This window comes from Podarcis filfolensis (assembly GCF_964270895.1).
Source record: "Podarcis filfolensis genome assembly, chromosome: 2".
NCBI classification, from domain to species: Eukaryota; Metazoa; Chordata; class Lepidosauria; order Squamata; family Lacertidae; genus Podarcis; species Podarcis filfolensis.
This window is the reverse complement of record NC_139605.1, coordinates 76,302,207-76,322,798: the sequence shown is the minus strand read 5'-3', so window position 1 is coordinate 76,322,798 and position 20,592 is coordinate 76,302,207. Positions and strand designations below refer to the sequence as shown.

Sequence of the window (20,592 nt, the reverse complement as noted above, 5' to 3'; positions counted from 1 at the left end):
GCCTTTTGCATGCAAAGCATGTGAGCTGCCGCTGAGCTATGCTATACCCCACCCCTGCCATTGCAGGAAGCATAGGTTTTTAAATGTTTAAAACACAGACATAATACCTGAGCAGTTAAGCTTCCTATTTTTTTTCATCCCCTCCATCCCTCCTAAAAAATATTGCTTGAGGATTTTTTCATTTTTGTTTTAATTTCCACTAACAGATAGTCAGACATTTGAGATACAGACCACCCGCTTTACTTTTTCTTATATAGTCTTCATATATACAAAATGAGTACAACAGGAACACATAAATGTACAAATCCAACATCTCCCAAAAGAAGACTGTAACTTAATCTATTGTTCTGGTTTACACTGTAATAAATTTGTTAGCTTTGAGGATGCCACAAGAGTCTGTTGTTGTTTTTTTAACTAAAATGTAATCTAGCTTTACTAATTGCCACTAGCCCTGCATTTAGAAAGCTAATGTGTCAGAGAAACAGTTCTAGCCTAGACTTCTCCCTGCATACTAGTTTTTCTGAACTGATACAGCTCTCAGGATGGCTGTGCCTTATACTTCTACTCTATATACAGATCAGTTCTAAGTCTAAGAAATATTCTATGGCCGACATCATTAGACTACATGAGTTCATTGCTTATATGCATATGTAGAAAACAATTTCCCAACCATTTTGCCCCACCTTTATCAATTATGTCACAGAGCTATATTCCTAAAATCATTTCCACTTTGTCGAAAAAGGGGGTGCTGAGCAGACACAAATATTGCCTGAAAATCCTGCTCTCTCACTGAGTTTAAGTGAAGGGGTCACACTGGCATAATTCTGCAGCATCTTGCTGAACAGTATTAATAGCCCTTCACGATTGGTTCAGTCCATGGTTAAATTATATGTGTTCTGCTGTTTTGGCCAACACTACATGTTGACCCTCCCCCCTCCCAACAATCCCCAGAGAACAGAGTAACTCAGTACAAAAGGTTTGCATTAAATGTAATGAAACAAATGACAAAATCAATAAACCAGGAACTATGAGGCTATCATAAAAATGATGTAAACCCAGAGTTCACAATGGTTATAGAGCTATTTAAAATTGTAATTAAAACCAGCACAATTTTTTCCTTAGGATAAAAGCCTCCTTGACAGCCCCAAATATATGCTACAGGAAATCTTCAACAAATATATCCGAAGTTGGCATGAAGTCAGCATAAATTAGTCAAGGATCACCTCTAAGTGTACATTTTTGAGTCAAAGGGATAAAAAATTGAGAATGTTGGATTTTACATGATTTTTGAATCTCACTGCCATCTATTTAGCAAAGCTACACAACATACGGCACAGACCAAATTAATTTAGTTAAATGTTCCAATCAAGTGCTTGACAAGGAGATTTTGTTTAATATCAATGGCAATAAATTTTGCTAAAGGTCAGCTTTACCCTCATGTATTTATCTATCCTTACTATTCAACCTTTGACTTCTTTTGCTGCCCAGTTTTGGTTTAGCTGAATGAAACATTAAACACAGTCATGCAACGTTTAGTCATATGAATTATACTTAGTTGTGGAAACTATTCCTCTGAGCTAAAGTGACATTTTTCAGGCACCATTCCATTATAAACATTTGACTCCAACATCAAACAAGGAAGGTAAAGAATGTCCCATTCAAGGTCATAGTTGAGCAGGTTAACATAACTGATGACAACAACTCAACAATAGCCAATGACCTTACAAAACCTCCCCTTCCCATTCTCCAAGTATAAAACTGAGGTCAATACAGTTGCACTTAGGACACAAAGGAAAGCTGAGTATCAGTCCTGAGCACAAAAATCTCTGATCATAGGTCTGCTAAAAAGAGAAACATACCAAAATGTGTATATAACTCTGTAGTAAACATTTCCACAATGAGAATAAGTAACAGCAAAATCTGTTGAAGATAATACTGTCGGCATACATAAGAAAGTTTCTTTAAACATAGGACATACTTGGATGAAATTGCTTAATTACATAAGCAATGTCAAATATAGCATGAAAAGAATTAAAATATACAGTGCAATCCTGTGAATGCCTACTCAGAAGCAAGGCCCACTGAGTTCAATTGGATTAACACACAGGTAAATAACACAGAGATTAACACACAGTCTAAATAAGATTTTAAATTGTGACTGCTCCAATTATTTAGATTTGCTACTGATAAAATTTCATCTCTAATCTATACATGTTAGGGTGTCCTACTCTATAGAGGGCAGTCCTCTATTTGACTGTTTTCACTTTTTGAAAGTATGTTTGATCCAAGTCTGCTTTAAAGTACCAGAAGGAAGGGTCATCAATACTTAGCACCTGGACAGCAGTGGCCACCTACGGTGAGATGTTTCTATTTAAACTATAGCAACAATTTCTAAATTTGGATCCATGCATAAAAATTAATATGCACAAAGGTTATGCATATCATCTATGCCATTTCCCCCTTTTCTTAGTGATGCATCTGTTCTTCTTTGGTGATGTGTAAATGGCAATCCTAATTATTTGTAGCTTTATTTTAATATCGTCAAAGTTATCATTTAACCCTTTATTGACCTGGTGTTCTGCTGGGATAAGAGTGACTGGGCAAAGACTAAGGCCAGTGCTGGAGTGGGGCGGGGTGAAAAGTCTGGCTTTTAAGTGAATTGTTGCTGAAAGATCGACCCTGACTAGCAAAGCCTACACCCAGAAACAGAAAAGGAATGCAAATGTTTCTTCTGCCCAACATTCCAAAGCAATCTTTTAAGCATACTTCCATAGATTTCACTGACTGCACCCAGCTGCATAACTTTAATTGCAGGAAAGTGTTCCAGATGCAGAGGCCAGAATTCTAGCCACTTTTTGTACCAGGCACTGGAATCTAAGTCTGGATGGAAATCAAATTACATTCTCGGTTATTTAGTTTGCAAATTAGAATATATTCTTCTTCACGGACTATATTCATTAGAATATAGTCTTCTTCATGGTGATCCAACCTGTACCCTATCCTAGTTACTGCAATTAAGCCAAGTGGGATTGTTTTCACTTGGGGAATTATCTCCTCAGATTGCCACCATTAAGTACATATACAATGGGCAGGGCGCAATCTATGTGTCAATTAGTTTCCCGTGCATTTCTTCCTATAAGAGCTCATATGCAGAAAGGGCAAAGGTCACAAAATCTGGAACCAGTATGAGCCAAACTGTAGTTATGGGTCATGTCTGAATCAGGCTGGATCTTCATCAAGCAGCTATACTGCCTTTGTTAACAGATGAAGCCAAATCAGTGTCAGATCCATGAAGCAGTGACTGAATTTGAACCAAGGTCCTGAGGTTCTGCAAGTGCTGCAAAGCAGAGTTGCTCTTGGTCCAAACTCTACTAATGCCTTGTCTTGATTCCACTCCTGTGCATAGACAGGCTTGATCATCTCCTTGCTCCCCTTCATTTTCCTCCACCTACCCTTTGCTCTTAGTCTATATGCAACCTTATAATATGCTGCTTCCTGGAAACAAAAGAAAAAGATGAAGAAAATAGCGGTGTGTAAATGTAAACAATATGCTTTTACTGCAGTTGTATGCATGGAGACTTTATTACAGTGAGGCATGGGAACTAAAGGGTTGGAGCAAAGGTTTTACAGAAAAGTAGAAGATATTAGGAAGAAGTGACATCACACAAGTGTTTTAAAAAGTATATCCAAGTATAAGGGGAAGAAAGGGGTGGAGTCATTTGAGGGAGCAGGAGAAGGCTGAGGGTAATAGAACTGGATGAATGATGGTCATGGGCAGGGATGTACTGGGATAAAATAGCAGGGAAATAAACAGAGAAAGGCAATGGTGACCTTTCTGCTGAATTGAGGAACATGTGGTCACACTGATGAGAGTGATGAATGATCCTGGCAGCAGAATGCTGGATGGAAGCAAGGGAGATGAGGTGATATAAAGGAAGAGCAGAGAGGAGAATATTGTAGTGGTCAAGGTGAGGGATGACCAGGGTGACAAAGATAAAGCACCATATTTCTGCACTGCTGCAAAAGGAGAAGCCATAGTCTTGGAAACTGGAAGAAGAAGAAGAAGAAGAAGAAGAAGAAGAAGAAGAAGAAGAAGAAGCAGCAGCTTTATACCTGTACAACAAGTTATTGGAATACTTTATTGTCACTTGTACAACTTGTATGCTCTCTTGTATGCTCTCTTAGTCTTAATTCCCCTTGTTTACTGACGCACACCCACCAAACCCGAAAGTCAGTTGCCCTGTTGTTATCTTTTCATTCAGCAGCCTAACAGCCCACGGATAGAAGCTGTTCTTTACCCTGTTGGTGTGACTACTCATGCTTCTATATCTTCTGCCTGAGGGCACGAGATCAAGAAAGTGCCGGCCAGGGTGTGAATCATCCCTGAGAATTTTCCTCACTCTCCTGAGGCAATGTTCTTCCGCTATTTCATCCAGTGGACAGCCTATAATATCTTGTGCTGTATTCACCATCCTCTGTAGGCACTTCCTATTAGATGATGTCCAACCACCGTACCACACCATGATGCAGTATGAAAGGACACTTTCTATTGTTAACCTATAGAAGGAGATCATCAAATGTTGATTGACATCGTTCTTCCACAATACTCTGAGGAGATGGAGTCTCTGTTGGTGACATTTTCAGTGGATATGAGGCAAAATGGAGTTGGGAGAAAATATGATAATTTTAGGGTCTGACATGTTGATTTTGTGAACAGTGAAGCATTACACTGGAAATATCCAACCAAGTCATTTGGAAGGTTTGGACAAAAAGAGGGTAAAAATACTCAGTAGAGAGGTAGAACTGGATGACATCTATGTATAGATTGTCTGGAAAGTCATGGGATTTGATGAGGTCACTGAGGGATAACATGTAAAGAGCTGCAGAGAGCTGCAGAGAGCCAATAACAAGTTATTGAAAAATCCCAATAGACAGAGGGAAACCTGTGGAAGATTTCCCAATAATAATAATAATAATAATAATAATAATAATAATAATAATTAGAAGGGATGCTTGGATGGGTAGGGACTAGGGAGAGAACCAAATGAGGACAAAATCATGGAGACATATCATAAAGAAAGTAAAGCAATATAAAATGATCCATTGTGTTGAAGCAACCCAAAGAGGTCAAGGAGCGTGATCAGATTTTGCTCTTAAATTATCTTATTTGATTATCAGTGAACTGCAGAAGATGGAAGCCAGACTGGAGGGAGTCAAGAGCAGAAATAGAAAAGACCAAGTTGAAACAGAAGGAGCAAGGCAGAAGAGGCCAACAACCACATGAGTATGTCTGGGAGTTCCTAAGATACTGTAGACATATCTGTAATTCCAGCTCAAGGTTAGGTGCATTTTTATGTCTCCTGCTGGATACCCAGAACCAGGTGTCACAGTTTGGAGTGACAGCTTCAGCAGTTCTAAGGTGAAGTTCCAATGGTACCCTTGAAGCTCTGGGCAGGGTTCAGGCTGGAGACTCCATAAAATCAGAGCTCAAATGACATTTCAGCATTTTCAGAGTGAATCTTCAATATGAACTACAGCTCTTTCTCAGTATGCCTCTTCATTTAAAAGGACCCAGCCTGTTGAATCTGATGGAGCAGTGGACAAGGGCTGTGGTTTCACCATGGCTTCTGAGTTGGAGGCCAAAGACAATACAACTTCCTTGGACTGGAGAGGCATTGACACAACAGGCTCCACTAGAACCAGTGCCTCTGATTCAGTATGTACATCTGTGGCTGGCCTAGAGGGCAATTTCCTCTCTCTGACTTCATTGCCTGAAGAAGTGGAGTTTGAGCCCATGGTTACAACTGTCATGCTTTTTATAACCTATTTGCAACTGCTCAACTTTCTGTAGCCTCTCTTTCTGTGAGTAGTTTTGTGCTATCTCCAGCTGCTTCTCCAAGGTTTCCTGCCCCATATGCTGCTGCTGTAAACCACTGACAAGGTTACTCTGTCAATGGAAGAATATAGCTTCCTGGCCACTGGAGTGAAGATTGCCCTTTTTAAAAAGCTTTCTTGTTAGGGGTGTTACGGCATCCAAGCAGTTTATGATCAAATTCCTGAAATTTTTACTGCACATGCTGAGAACAGGGATGTTTCACTTCCAACAAAGATTTTCAGATGCAGCAGCAAGGCAGTATCAGAAAAGGTAGTCTCAGTGTACATATTATCTCTGTTCTGGGTTTACTGTGGTATGAATCTTGGCCTTGCAGATGCATTGTTTAAAACCACAGTATCATCATCCTTTGTGCTTCTTCTGATTAGATGTTTCACAATTCCAGAAACTGTGAACAGGAATCAAATGGGGATAAGATTTGGAGAGCGAGCGAGCAAGAGGGCTCCATAATGCTGGAAACAAGCAGCAGAAGGCCAAGAAAGCAACTTTTCTTATCCCAAGAAGCTTAAAGCAGTTTACAAAAGATTCTTGTAAGAAAAGTGTTTTAAAGTCAAGTATCAGGTGAGATGTCCCAGCTTGAAGTGTCTCCCACTGGTAGGTATAGACAGGGTCTCTGAGAGGAATTATCAGGGGGTACAAAGTTTCTTTTGTGCCCCTTCCATTCTCAATTAGTCATTCTGTTTCTACCCACTATAGGTTTATGCCGTGAGGTGCAGCCTATAAAATCAAAAGGGATATGGAAGACAAGAGGGGTTGAGTGGAGCGTTCTGCTGATTTCCTGCATTTAAGGCCTTATGCTCTCATACTCCTTCCATGATAAATATAAATAAATATAGGTAGACACTTGTCTGACAACACGAGGAATATAATTAACATTTTGGAGAAGTTGCAAGTGAACATTAATACTAAAGCAGTTTTAATCTTTGTAGATGCAGAGAAAGCCTTTGATAATATTTCTTGGAGTTTCATGAAGAAAAATCTTCAGGGGATGGGGGTTGGTCAAGGGTTTGAAAATGGTATAAGTGCAATTTACTCAGAACAAAAGGCTAAACTAATAGTTAACAACGTGGTGACAGAGGAATTTAAGATAGAGAAAGGTACACGACAAGGCTGCCCAATTTCCCCATTGCTTTTTATTTCGGTCCTGGAGGTTTTGCTAAATATGATTAGAAGGGACCGCCTGATTAAAGGTATACAGGTCGGAGCCAAACAGTACAAACTGAAAGCTTTTGCAGATGACTTAGTACTGACGTTACAGGAGCCAGAATCTAGTACTAAAAGAGTATTAGAATTGATTCAAGAATTTGGTCATGTGGCAGGATTTAAGTTGAACAAGTTAAAAACTAAAGTTCTTGAGAAAAACTTAACACCGTTTGAGAAAGAGAGGTTTCTGATTTGAACATCTTTGTTTATGCTACAATACAGAAGGAGAAAGAATTCACATTGGAACATCCTTTTATATTGCAATGCAGATCAGATCATCAGGACACATTAATATTAGTATAAAAAGGTAGATAAACTTACTATTTATTTTTTAAAAAGAGCTTTACTGACCTTTTGTGTAGCATTTGGAAACGGATAAGCAAGTCTGTACTCGGTTAACAAGTTCAACAGATCTAATGGCTTTAACTGTACATTTACAAAATTAGCTTTATGTACTGAGGGTGAACGTTGCATTTCTTTTCCAAAATTATCACCACCAAGGTCAGCAGGATATTGCTATGATAAAGATAAAGTTTTTCTCTCCACATCACTTTCAGATATGGAAAGATAGTTCCACAAGAAATCAGATATTTCTGCCAACTGCTTAACGGCATTGAAGTGGACACTTAATCCTGTTACAACATTGTCTACCAAAATGTGAAGAACACACTTATGAAGTATCTGTGTCATTCATTTCTTCCAAGTTAGCCTCTGTCAGGTGTCACGCAGCCATGACCTCTTGACCTTAATTCCATCACATCTACGGGAGAGTTTTATTTCTATATTTTGGTTTGACACAACCAAATTGGCTTCATTCCACATTCATTTCCAGTTGTTTTGAAGTTTTGTCTGTGATTGCTACTTCAACATCCAGTGTGGTATCCCTAGCTTGGATGACCCTGTTGCAAATATCTATGCCAGCTAATATTTTGTACCACATGACTAACATTAACACAGACAAAAGATATCGCATAAAAAAACACACCATGGACTTCATTTCTTGTTTTGGCTGCCAAATTTAGTTCTAGGAGGTCTTTCAGTGCTAATTTAATGTCAGGCAAGTGAGCTGTAAAAGTCTTTACACATTCAACACTATATGCCCATCCTGTTTCAGACATACCATGAAGAGAACCAATACAGTTTTGTAGTAATTCCCACCACTTAGGGCTGCAACTGAACAGATGGGAAACAGTTTGAATTGTTCTGGGAAAGGTTATTGCTTCAAGTATGCATTCAGCAGCCGCACTTCCACATAAGTTGAGTGTGTGACAACTGCAAGGTAAAAAAACGGCTGTCGAATGTTGTTCTTATATTTTTGCAGGTGCACTGTTGTGTTTTTCCAGCCATACATATTTGTATTATTATTATTATTATTATTATTATTATTATTATTATTATTATTTATACCCCACCCATCTGGCTGGGTTTCCTCAGCCATTATTATAGGCATGAGCTCTTACAATCATTGAAAGGAATAGCATGTGCTTTCAGTGTATCAATCTGCAAATTTAAAAAATCTTTATTGAATCACAACCCTTGATTCTTTTAAAAGTACTTATCTCAAAATAAATGTTGCTTGTTCAATATGGGAAGAATCTGGTGTTGATGTCAACTCCCAGATAACAGGTGCCTTTCTAGTTCTCACCAAGCTAGGTAATATTCTCTGTGACTATTGCCTTTCTCATGTTTTGGGGTCATGTGGGGAAGTTTCTACCACTTAGAATGCCAGGTTTCAGTAGATCCCAGTGCAGACACAGAAGTGTTAGTCTCTTGACTGTCTTGTGCCAAAATAATTGATATAGAAAGTAATATAAAGCTTGTTTCTGTTGACTCCAGACAAGCCACTCTCTTATATGTAGCTCTCCATTAGCGCTATTAAACTTCAGTTTGCTTTCTGGGAAAACTTCATTGCAGTAACAGGAAGTACCCTTAAAACTGTTAGGGGGGGAACCATATGTCTCACCCTTGAAAGACTAACCAGAGTATCCCAATAGCTCCCTGCTGCCCCAAGATTCCCAAGCATTGCAATTAAAGGCTGAAAAATCGTAGAGTTTGAAGGGATCCCAAGGGTCATCTAATCCACCCTCCTGCAATACAGGAATCCTCAGTTGAAGCATCCATGACAGATGGCCATCCAACCTCTGCTTAAAAACCTCCAAGGAAGGAGAATCCACAACCTCCCAAGGGAGTCCATTTCACTGTCGAACAACTCTTACTGTCAGAAAGTTCTTTCTGGTGTTTTGTTGGAATCTCCTTTTTTGTAACTTGAAGGCATTGGCTCAGGTCCTACCTTTCAGAGCAGGAGAAAACAAGTTTACTCCATCTTCCATGTGACGGCCCTTAAGATAACTGAAGATGGCTATAATGTCTCCTCTTTTCGAGGCTAAACATACTCAGCTCCTTCAAACATTCAATTATTAGTTTGTAAAACTGTTACTTTGATTGTTTTATGTTCCAGAATATGCTTTTGAGACCAACATTAGAGGCCTGAAAACCTCTTTACACTGTAAGCGGATGAAGAAATTAAAAGTAAAAGATTGCAGTAAAATCTTATTTAGAAGATTGCTTTATGCAGAGGAGGAGTCATCCTCAGACCAACGTGAGGAACGTGTATTTCAATCAATCATAGTTTTTAATGATGTAATTATGAAATAGGTGCTTTTAGTATTCATAATTAGGTGTTGAACAGATGGTGAAGGATGAGATTAATCCATTCATTAAATTAACTTATGCTAGAAGTAATTTTTCTTATAGGAAGTTTCAACTTGGTGACATAATTTTAATAGTATAGTAATAGGCCTAGCGATTGAATTGCTGTGAAAGTTAAAGTGACAGGCAAAGGGTTATTTCCTGAATTCATTAAGATCTACAACTGATTTAATACCACTAGAAGGAGTAACAGGCTTCTTTAACCTACAGTATTGCTTAAAACTAGGCAACGTATATGAGGTGACATATGTGACTTCTATTAAAGCTTCCAGAAATCTGTCCTATGTTTCCATAAAGCACAGTTTTATTGTATATTGGAATCTGTGAACGATCTCCTCCCATAAATACCTGAGTGAGAACTCTACAGCACTTCAGCGACCCAGCTGCAGTAACTTGGCAGAAGAGAAAGGGCACCCATTTGTGGCACCCAGAATGTACAATTGGCTCCTGAGGCAGGTACGCCTAACCCCATCTCTGACTGTCTTTCAGTGGATAGTGAAGACAATTTTATTCCATCATGCATTTAGATAAATACTAACTTGTTCACAATGCTTTCACTACTGCTATTATAACAATTTGCTGTTTGTTTTAATTGTAGTTACATTGGTCTTGTTTCTAAATTGTGAACTGACTTTAACAGAGATAAGCTGTCGTTATTAATAATGAATACTACAATGCTCAAGGAATGTCAACATTATAATACACTAATTTATTCTGGGGAATTTCAAAAATTATTAAAGTATATTTGCAGTCTATAGTACGTTAAGAAATATTTTCACAAATTGGTATCCGGCACTAGATTTATTTTTAGCAACACATATATAAAACCTAAGTAGTATAGTGAAGACAGGAGTGCCTGGCGTGCTTTGGTCCATGGAGTCACAAAGAGTTGGACACGACTAAACGACTAAACAACAACAAGTAGTATAGTTGAAAAATGCACTATTTTGGAACAAATAATCCCTGCTCTGAGTTATTTTTTAAAAAATGAAAGGCACATTATAGATATAAAAAGAAATGCCCTCCAGTTTAAATTTGTGAATATATTAAAACTAAAAATACAGAGAGAAGATTACCATGTAATTTAACATCAGGCACACAGAACATTTAAGAGATGGAATAATAAAAAGAATCAACACTAGAATTGCCTGTATACGTCATAGTAAACCAGTTAAGAGTTGGAATGGAACTTTCCAGTTGACAATTTAGCTGTTTGCAAGGTGTTAGACAAGTCACTCTAGCTCAGCAACAATTGTCTTTTGAAAAATGTGGAAAGTAATATTTGCCTACTTTTATGGGGCTATTGTAAAAACTACTAAAATAAAGTCATTTTGAAAATTTAGAAAACAAGATACAAAATACTATTACAGCTATTACTACTTGAACAGAGGAGGGCAGCATACAGTTCACTAGGCTGAATTTGCAGTTCAGAGCACTTCTGCACTTATGGGATTACGAGTCAACTACATTATTCACTTATACCATCAAGTGATGTGATGTTCCACTAACAGTACAATCTTATAATATTTCTATTCCGAAGTAAGTCCTATTGAGTTCCATGGGACTTACTACCAGGTAAGTGAGTGTAGTACTGCAGCCCTGTAGCCACAGGATGAGCTAGCCCAATACATCATACTACCTCAGGTGGAAAATCCTAAAGGTTTCATTAAAATACTATATGTTCCAATTACAATAAACATACAATATAAAGCTAAACAAATTATCAGTCTGCTCCCTTTGATGAAACATCTGCTGTCTCAGGCAATTGACCTGTGAAAGACAATGGAATCTTGGAAGAGTGTGCTTATGTTTAATGCAAATGTGAGAGCATGGAAGTGGACCAGTGATTTCTAGGCATGGAAACCATTTCCATGTATGCCTCTGGTCCTCAAATATGTAAGAGCAGTAGCATATAATAATTCATATTCAGCCCAAGTTCTATTGTAGATGTGACTTACAAATTCTTCACATCAGTAATGCCTCGAAAAGCCTTTCTTGGGATGCCTTGAATCTGGTTTTCACTTAAGTCCCTAAAGAAAAGAAAATACACACTTATTAGGGACAAATAAACAAAAAACACACAATGACAGAGAGAAATGCTCACAGCTGTAGACAACTTAGAGATGGATAGAAATAGTTGCACATTTACTGTATTTCAGCAGGTTAAGTGTTGAAGTGATTTCTGGGAAGGGTCTAAAATTTCCATGAACTGTGGATACTGTATATGGCTATTATGGGATGACATAGCTAATGGAACTGCAGATTCTTATTCCTATGTGTTTGGATTAAATATTATACAAAATTTAGGATGTGAACTGTAGGGAGAACACACCTGGGATAGCATAGAAATACAACAAATACAACAGATAAAGTAATGTGTAGTGCAATCCTATAGATGTTTACTCTGAAGCAAGCCGTACTGAGTTCAATTAGATTTGCTCCTCGGTATATGTACATAGGACTTACTAAAAGAGCGTACTGTAGCCTTACAGAACAAATCTCTCAGTAACCCCTAGTCTCACTGCTCTTTGAGATACAATGAGTACAGAACGAAGTGGGAGCAAAGTGATTAAAACTGTTTCAATAAATACAAATTAAGAGTCTTAGGAATTTCAGTATGTTCCAAGAAGAAAGAGAAAAGTATTAAGTATGAGAAAAGTAAATATCATGGAATTGTGGAGTTGGAAGGGACCCTGAGGGTCATCTACTCCAACCCCCTGCAATGCGGGAATCTCAACTGAAGCATTCCAAGACAGATGGCCAACCAACCTCTACTTAAAAACCTCCAAGGAAGGCGAGCCCACCACTTCTTGTGGGGCTATGTTCTACGAATGAAAAGCTCTTACTGTCAGAAAGTTATTTCTGTTGTTTGGTTGGAATCTACTTTCTTGTAACTTGAATCCATTTGTTCTGGTCCTAGCCTCCAGAGCAGGAGAAAATCCTCATGTGACAGCCCTTTAGATATTTGACGATGGCTATCATATCTCCTTTCAGCCTCCCCTTTAATAAAATCTCAGCATTCCCCTCTACTTAATATTTGTGGCCTAATACATACATAAACTGTAGTTCATAAAAAGAACAAAACAGTTACCCAAGAGCATTGCAAACTTAAGCAAATTGCTCTTATTAACATCCAAAGGAAACCTTTGTTTTTAATAAAATAATTGGACAGCCTCTGGCTAATTAAACAATTTATGGCCTTTTAAACTTGGAGTATTATTGTTTTGTTTGTTATTATGTTATGCATTTTGTGCTTTTATATTGTACACTGGCCTGTGATCTTCAGATGAAGGGTGGTATAGAAAAATAAAAATTAAAAAATGGGATAGAGCATGGACTTTAAGGACACTAATACCCGACCAAGCTTAGTAAACCGTTTTTTTAAGGGATGTACAAATTGTTCATGCTAAGGCCAGACTGCTCAACTGGGTAGTATTCATTATAATGCATCCCATGCAATCCCCCGCCCACCTTTAAAGTAAATGCTGCATTGTAAGGTGAACCTCTATCAAATTGATTTTATTGAAAAACAAGCATTGTGACTCTGAATGAGAGCACCACACAGAAAACCCACACTGACATCTTAGGTCAAGCTGTGTCACCCAGGGCTTTCTTCTGTTTTCCATCAGGATGATGGTCCATTCGACCCCCACCCTAAATGTCTTTGTCAGACTAATTCAATTTATGCTAGTCATCTAGTCTACACCAATTCCTCTTGGTAGCAAAATTGTTCTCTCAGACAGACACACAAATGGCCATGCAGAATACTATATTGTTTTCTAAAAGACATGTTTCACTTTCCAAAATTATTCAACAGTGACTAGTAAGGTATCTTCCTCTTCCATTCTTTCCCTTCTCTTCATCAGTGCTTAATACCAAAATAATAAATGCTTTGCGGCAGATCTTTATTCTGTGTTACAAAGGGAAATGTGGGGTGGGAGAAGTCAATTTTTAAAGACAAACGTACAGTACTATGGTATGATACATACTACTTAGAGAGAAAGCAACTGGTTTAAAATAGAAACATCAATTGAGAGTTACCAATGATAACAAAATGAGATAAATGAAGCAAGCATTCACCCTAAGCAGAACACAAGAAAATCAAATTTGTCCTTGAAAAATGTGCATTTTATATTACTGCAAGCAGAGTGAAAAGGTAGCAAACTTGTGATTTAAAGCAATGTTTCTAGTATTCTAGCATACCAAGATAATTTATATTATTGATGTCTCTTTTATCCCTCTACTCTGTCTTTTCTACAGCTATCCAAGAACGCAAGAGATTGCAGGAAATTAATCTCGCTCAGGAAAAAAAAATCTGCTTGTAACTTACATTCACTTTATCTTCTATTGAGGTACTATTCTCTGGCTAACAGGGCACCCTCTACAAATCTCCAGGATTGTGTGCCGATTTCATAAATAAATCTCATAGTCTGACAACCTGACATTGTCAAGGTGTTGTTGCAGCAATGTAGAGGTTTCAGCTGCAAGCTGCATTTATGTAGCTGCCCATTCACTATTACAAGTATGCACTCTTGTGTATGTTTTGAAGTTTTTGATCTTGTGTTTGATACCAGCATTCCAAATCACTCTTAAAGACTTTCTAGGACCAAATCAGCTGCCATCAGATTCACCCAACGCACAAAAGTATCTTTGGCCATATTAACAGCTTTCCGTTTTCTGAAACATGCGGTCAGTTTCTTAAATATTTTTTCTTAAGGCCACTAAGGAAGCAGTATCCAACCACAATATATAGCTATTTGTTCAACTGTTCAACATTTGTGATACTATTACTATTTCAATTTATAATCCTAATACACATTAGGATGAGAATGTCCTTTAAAGAAATTGAGGGATTTTCTGTGGAGGTGTTAAATGTTAATCTGTAAAAAATCTTAGAATACTGATAAGGGGTAATATAAAGGCCAAGGATAAAGCTTCAGTCCAGCTATTTCATTCTTTTATTTCTTTACAGAGAGATAGAACTTATCCAACATCCATGCACAAGACTGAGATTTGACATCAGTAAAACAAACAGCAGGGTTATCATATTAGGTATGAATAGTCTTCACACTGATTAGCTACAAAATCAGTGCTAGAAGCGCTAAAATAAATGCCTGCTTTTCTAATTTCAAAAAAGAGTGGCTATTATTGCTTTGCACCAGTACACACTGGGCACAATCCTTCAGTATAATTAGCCGAAGAAGAAAATATTTAAGTTTGTATTAAGAATGTAACATATTGCAGGCAGAGCAATATGATCAACAACTTTGACATACACACCCACTCCAGCCCTTCCACCATCCTTTCATTTGTTGAACACCAAGACTGAGGAGGAATTCGGGAAAGTTTAAAATATGTTGTGATATTACTTGGTCATAAGAGAAGTATCATATTTCAGTTTAGTTCCTAAATTTATTTTTGTTTTTTTAAAATATCTATATTTCCCCCAGCAGAAACAGCAATTAAGGCGCACAGGTAATTAGATGCTGCTTTTGCATACAACACTAACAGCAGGTTGTATACAACAGTGCCTTTCCATTCATGGAATGCTCTTTGATTCATTGGAGGCATCTATGAATGGAAGGGAGACCATTTTTGCCACAGCCTTGTACGCAGCCTCCCTTTTGCTGCAAATAATTTGGGCACTCTCTAGAACTGTGTGGGATTGCTGGGATGGGGGGAACAGAAAGACCAAACTTGCAAAATACCCTCCCTTCTCTTCTGCTTACAGAAGCCTGGATGAAAGAGCCTTCTGTGAATGGAATTCTAGTATTGGACACAATCCAGCAATACTAACATTCCCTTGGGGCCTGAATAGAAAGAACATCAATGAAACAGATCCCAGCCAATGCAAGACTTACTTACAGGATTATAACTTGGCATATGTGACTTCTGAACAATAAAATCTTCAGCCTTGTTACAGTCATATGTATATCTACCAACAGGAGATACAGTAAATTGACCGAAACTAGAAACTGGGTGATTTATTTGCTGCTCTGCTGGGAACTACTCCACTTTAAAAATTACAATTTTTTTTAAAAAATAATAATAATCAGGAGGTTATCTGAACTGAAGAAGTCTTATAAAGATAAGGAAAATGTTTATAATAATAATAATGCAACATTGTGATCAAGTAATTTTAAAACATTATAAAATAAAATGTCCTTGAACTTTTTGAAGTTATTCCCATTATGCAAACATCCTTCTACCCCTCCCCCAATACTGTCTATGATACACCTTGTCAGCTTCTCTGTAGTGTTAACTTGGCAGGCAACTCTTACACAGTGCAAAAAAACAAATTACCAAACATGACTACTTATCTTACCACTGTGAAGTTTGTGTATAACCTTAATTAATATACTGAAATGCTCCCATTCCATAGGTATGACTCTATTTTCAAGCCCATTTTATTTTGCTTGGAAGAAATGTGTAAACAGCTTGTATACCAGAAGCATTCGCGATGTCACAAATATGACCCAAGCATGAGATAGAACTGCTCTTTTGCTTTGTTTAATTGCAGTCTTCAACAATAAACATTAACACAACCTTTAAACACATTAATAGCAAGACAAAATGATTTCCCCCAACTCACCATACAGTTATCAACATCTATAGCCTTTTTGTCCACCGCCTTGGTCTCTGTAAGTACTAGTAGCACTAACTTTGCAACAATAGTGACTGTGCAAAGCAACCACTAAAATAGGATATAATTATTTATGACATCTGGTGTCACAATGTCCTGCTTTCACCCTAAAGAGCATTGATTAAAATATAATGAAATCTCTCACAGGATTGTTATATCTTCTGCATTCAATGTCAACACCTTTCTCTCTTGACATATAACTTTGTGGGAGGGGGAGCAACACATGGAAATACATAGGCAATTATGGTCTATGCAACGGTGGTGAAAAAACAAATATATACTAAAGAAAATATATATGAAATACCTTACGGATACGTGAAACAAGCCTTGGCCCTACAGCATACCACAAAGATTGTACAGTGTGATTATTATCAGGCTTCTCACTTAATAGCACACAACTAGGCAAAAAAAAATAAAAAAGTATGGGTGTGTTCTTGCTATTTAAAAGCATTAAAGTGTCTTCTGACATTCCAAGGTTTATTCCTGGAGAAGACAAGGGCAGAACTCCGATTAATCAGCAAATGTCTTGGCTCAGCACTCTGTAAGAATATTTATTTACATAATAGCACTCCCAAAAATTAACTGGACTCTCTTCTGAGTTGCCATCAAACATGTTATTGGATTGCAGATTGACAATGTCAGCTCATACAATTAAATTAAGTATAGAAGAGTAGCTGATGGCTGATGGGGTGGGCGGGAGGAGACCACATGGTTAATAGGCTCATATAAAAGTTCACATCTTCCAGTTTTTGTTTACTTACTGCTAGGAACAACGTAAGGGAGAAAAAGTGGTCCCAAGACAATTAACTATTATCACATCTGGGGGGGGGGTTGGAGTGGGGAGGAACTGTAGCTCTACCATAATGTATCTGTCTAAAGTCTATTCTACATGTAAAAGTCTGGAAAAATATCTATTCCAGCTAATGTGTTTGTTTAAAGATAGCACATGCCTGAAATCCTTGATGTATGAAAAGCCAAGTGGTCTGCTGCCAACATTAGAAAGTCTTAAAAATCTAATTGTGGAAGGAATATAGTTTCCAGCAGCCGCTTAAAGTGAGTAGTTCACTTCAGTAAACATTTCTAAGCAAGGTTTTACACTACCACTCTCCCCGCCTGCATTCAAAGGCACTTCATTATGGGAGAACTATCAACACAGACCAAAACAAATACATCAATGGAAAGAAACTTGTCTCAAACTGTTGAAGCAGACAAGAGCTATAGGTTACAATGTCTACAACTAATGTCAGAGCGATACATTTAACTTATTCAGATCATAAAAGAATACATTATCCCAGAGCACTTATCTACTAAAATCTATTAAGGTTTTTAAAAGAAGTAAAGTAATTTTCTGGTGTCCTTTGAAGGAGCAGGCATACTTCATGTATCTTGCCAAACTATCGTTACAGAAGCTTACCTATGTTTTGATATGATGTTTAAATTGAAAACCATTGTTTGGAATCATACTGAAAATCAAAATAATAAACAATGGTCTGATGACTGCACAGAACAGGCCTTTTAAGATCAATGCCATGATTTGCAGTATTACTTTTTTGTGCAAATTATATATTAATTTATATTATTTTGATTTGTTATGGCTACTTTTTCATGTACACTTATTTTTTTTAAAAAAATAAGGCATACAGAGCATGACTGAAGGACTGTGCATGGATGTCGTGGAAAGGCTCATGACACTTTAAGCAATAGGTTAGCTCTTGGGAGTCAAATTCACAAACTTACTTAAAGACAACGTGCACATTAAAATTCCCTGCCTTAACTATCATCTCCTACTTCACAAACAGAACTTAAAAGGCATAAATTTTAAATGCCTTAAGTATGCATAAGGATAATTGATTGCACATTCCTTGAAAAAATGCAGACATAAAGAAGAGATTCTAATTTTCTAGCAGAAAAGAGAATCTGATAAGATTCCATTTGTGACCTGGTGCTTAAAGCTATAGTTACATTGCCAATTCAGTACACACTTCAACAATTTCAGGAACAAGTATTACTGTTTAACGAGGATACTTGCTGTATTATATTATTATTTTTATTTAAATTTCTATACCACCTTTCATCCGAAGATCACAGGGTGGTTAATTTTATTCCATTAGTTTCAATGCATCAAGAGTTCTAGCCTGCTACATGTAGTGCTCTCTGTCGCATGTTCTCTCTCTATCTCCCTGTAACATATCCAGAAAGGATTAAATGCAAATACCTTCTATAAATTATTAGGAATATTGTTGCAGGGAAATGTACTTTAAAACATTATGGTTTGCTATGAAAATTTAATGTGTATGCACAAGATAGAGGCTTCATTTTATAAGAAGTTACTATTTGCAAACAAAAAAATTAACTATATGTCAGCAACTTTGAAATATCTATAAACTAAAACATGTGTCAAATTTGATAGTTAAGTACACATTAATTTTTCAACAGCCTTCACAACATAAATAGAAACAACACATCACACCATTATCAGGTAAATGTTTGTTAAGTTTATTACAGGGCTTATGAGAACTGGGGACAGACCACCAGCATACTGTTTTCCCCAGTGCAACATTTATTTTAATCCTTGTTAGACACCAGGCATCTATACTAAAGTGTTAGAATAAATAGTTAAGAAAGGTGTTAAAGATATAGAACAGAGCAAGGGTATTTCCGAACAAGCTCTCATGCATAATACAGCTTTCTATGCAGTGAACTTCTGCAAGTCTACACTTAAAAACTGCAAGCATCTTCAAAATGCGAGAATAAAATTTCCAAGCACATAGTTAATGTTCAAATGGCAGAATATATTGATTCTCTGCCCATCTCTGAGTATCTTAAGTTTACCCAGAAGACTATTTGATTTAATTAAGTTGGTGCTTTATTAATATATATATTCCTCTATTGATCATAAGAGAAGCTGACGCATGTTTGAGTCAGGCATACATCAGATCCATTTAATGGACCTCCACTTAGGAGAGTGGTTGGCTCTAAATCAAGGTAAATGGGAGCAAGTGCTCCTTTGGGATGGCATGGCTTAGCTGAATCTATAACATTTTTACAGGGGTTTTTTTTCTTTTAAAGTGGAAAGCATATGGAAATTAGATATGAAAATAGTCTCTCCTTGCACGTTTCAATTAAGCATGTCAATACCTTAATTAAATTGCTCAACTTAATGAGATTTATACCAATGAGTGTGTTTTATACTTATAATAGCTTTTTTGGCTGCTGTTCAGGATGTCAAATAAATTGTGAGAACTGGGATTAAAAAGTAGAAATTGACATTCTGAACTAAAGCCAGTAATTCTTCTAAACTCTTTCTCTTCATTCATGTGATTTTGGAGAATTAATGAACCTTGTAATAACTTTGCTTTTTTAAAAAACAACACTATTTTATCCAGTTCATCTTTATCATCAGTTTCTCTGCTAAAATAGAATCACTGTTACAAGGTATACTTTAACCTATATAATTAGGCTCATCCCCCTTTATATTGTGCTTCTTTTCCTTTCTGAAGATTTATTTCCTGATGAATAGTAAACTGTACCACTCCCACACCATCATTTAGAACTTACATTAAAAAGTATGGGAAAACTGAAGACTTTTTGAACTATATGTTTTATTTTTCAGTCGTCTCAAAATATTTCTCACATCTTTACACTGAGATGGTTTGCACATTACATTAAACCATGGATAACTTTAAACAAAATAAAAATAAAGCATGGTTTAAACGTTTCTAAGATTCTCCTCTCCTGCCGTGGCAGGGAGGAAACAAACCAGAGCCTGGCTTTCTGTTATATATGAACCAGTACTCATGGTTGGTTGCCTTCAAATAAACTGCAACCAGGAAGTCAAGTAATTCAGCCCACTCACCATAAAAATCAGGCAATTAACCTACCTATCTAAGTAATCCCACATATAGTTCTTAGAACCCTCATCCAATGTATTTCATATTTAATGTTTCAATATTTCATATTGATATTTCAACCATGTCCACCCTTTCTTGCCCATCTTTCTAATCCCAGTGCCTTCTTCTTGCTAACATTTTGATCAAAAGTCATTTTTCTCCGAGTGCTCTTCTCTCTATTTTGATGAGCACTATCAAATTTGGCAATCAGCTCTTCACTATCTGTCAACAACATGAAAACGGTTTTATTTTTT

The 20,592-nt window shown here is 37.0% G+C and overlaps 1 protein-coding gene across 2 annotated transcripts in view; it reads right to left on the bottom strand.

Annotated features, from left to right (window-relative positions):
- Positions 1 to 20,592, bottom strand: part of SLIT3 (slit guidance ligand 3) — a 395,171-nt gene that overhangs the window by 179,011 nt on the left and 195,568 nt on the right. For both annotated transcript variants that reach the window (XM_083596748.1, XM_083596749.1), the window contains exon 5: positions 11,764 to 11,835. In XM_083596748.1, the coding sequence (XP_083452874.1) occupies positions 11,764 to 11,835 (72 nt within the window). The remainder of the gene's footprint in view (positions 1 to 11,763; positions 11,836 to 20,592) is intronic.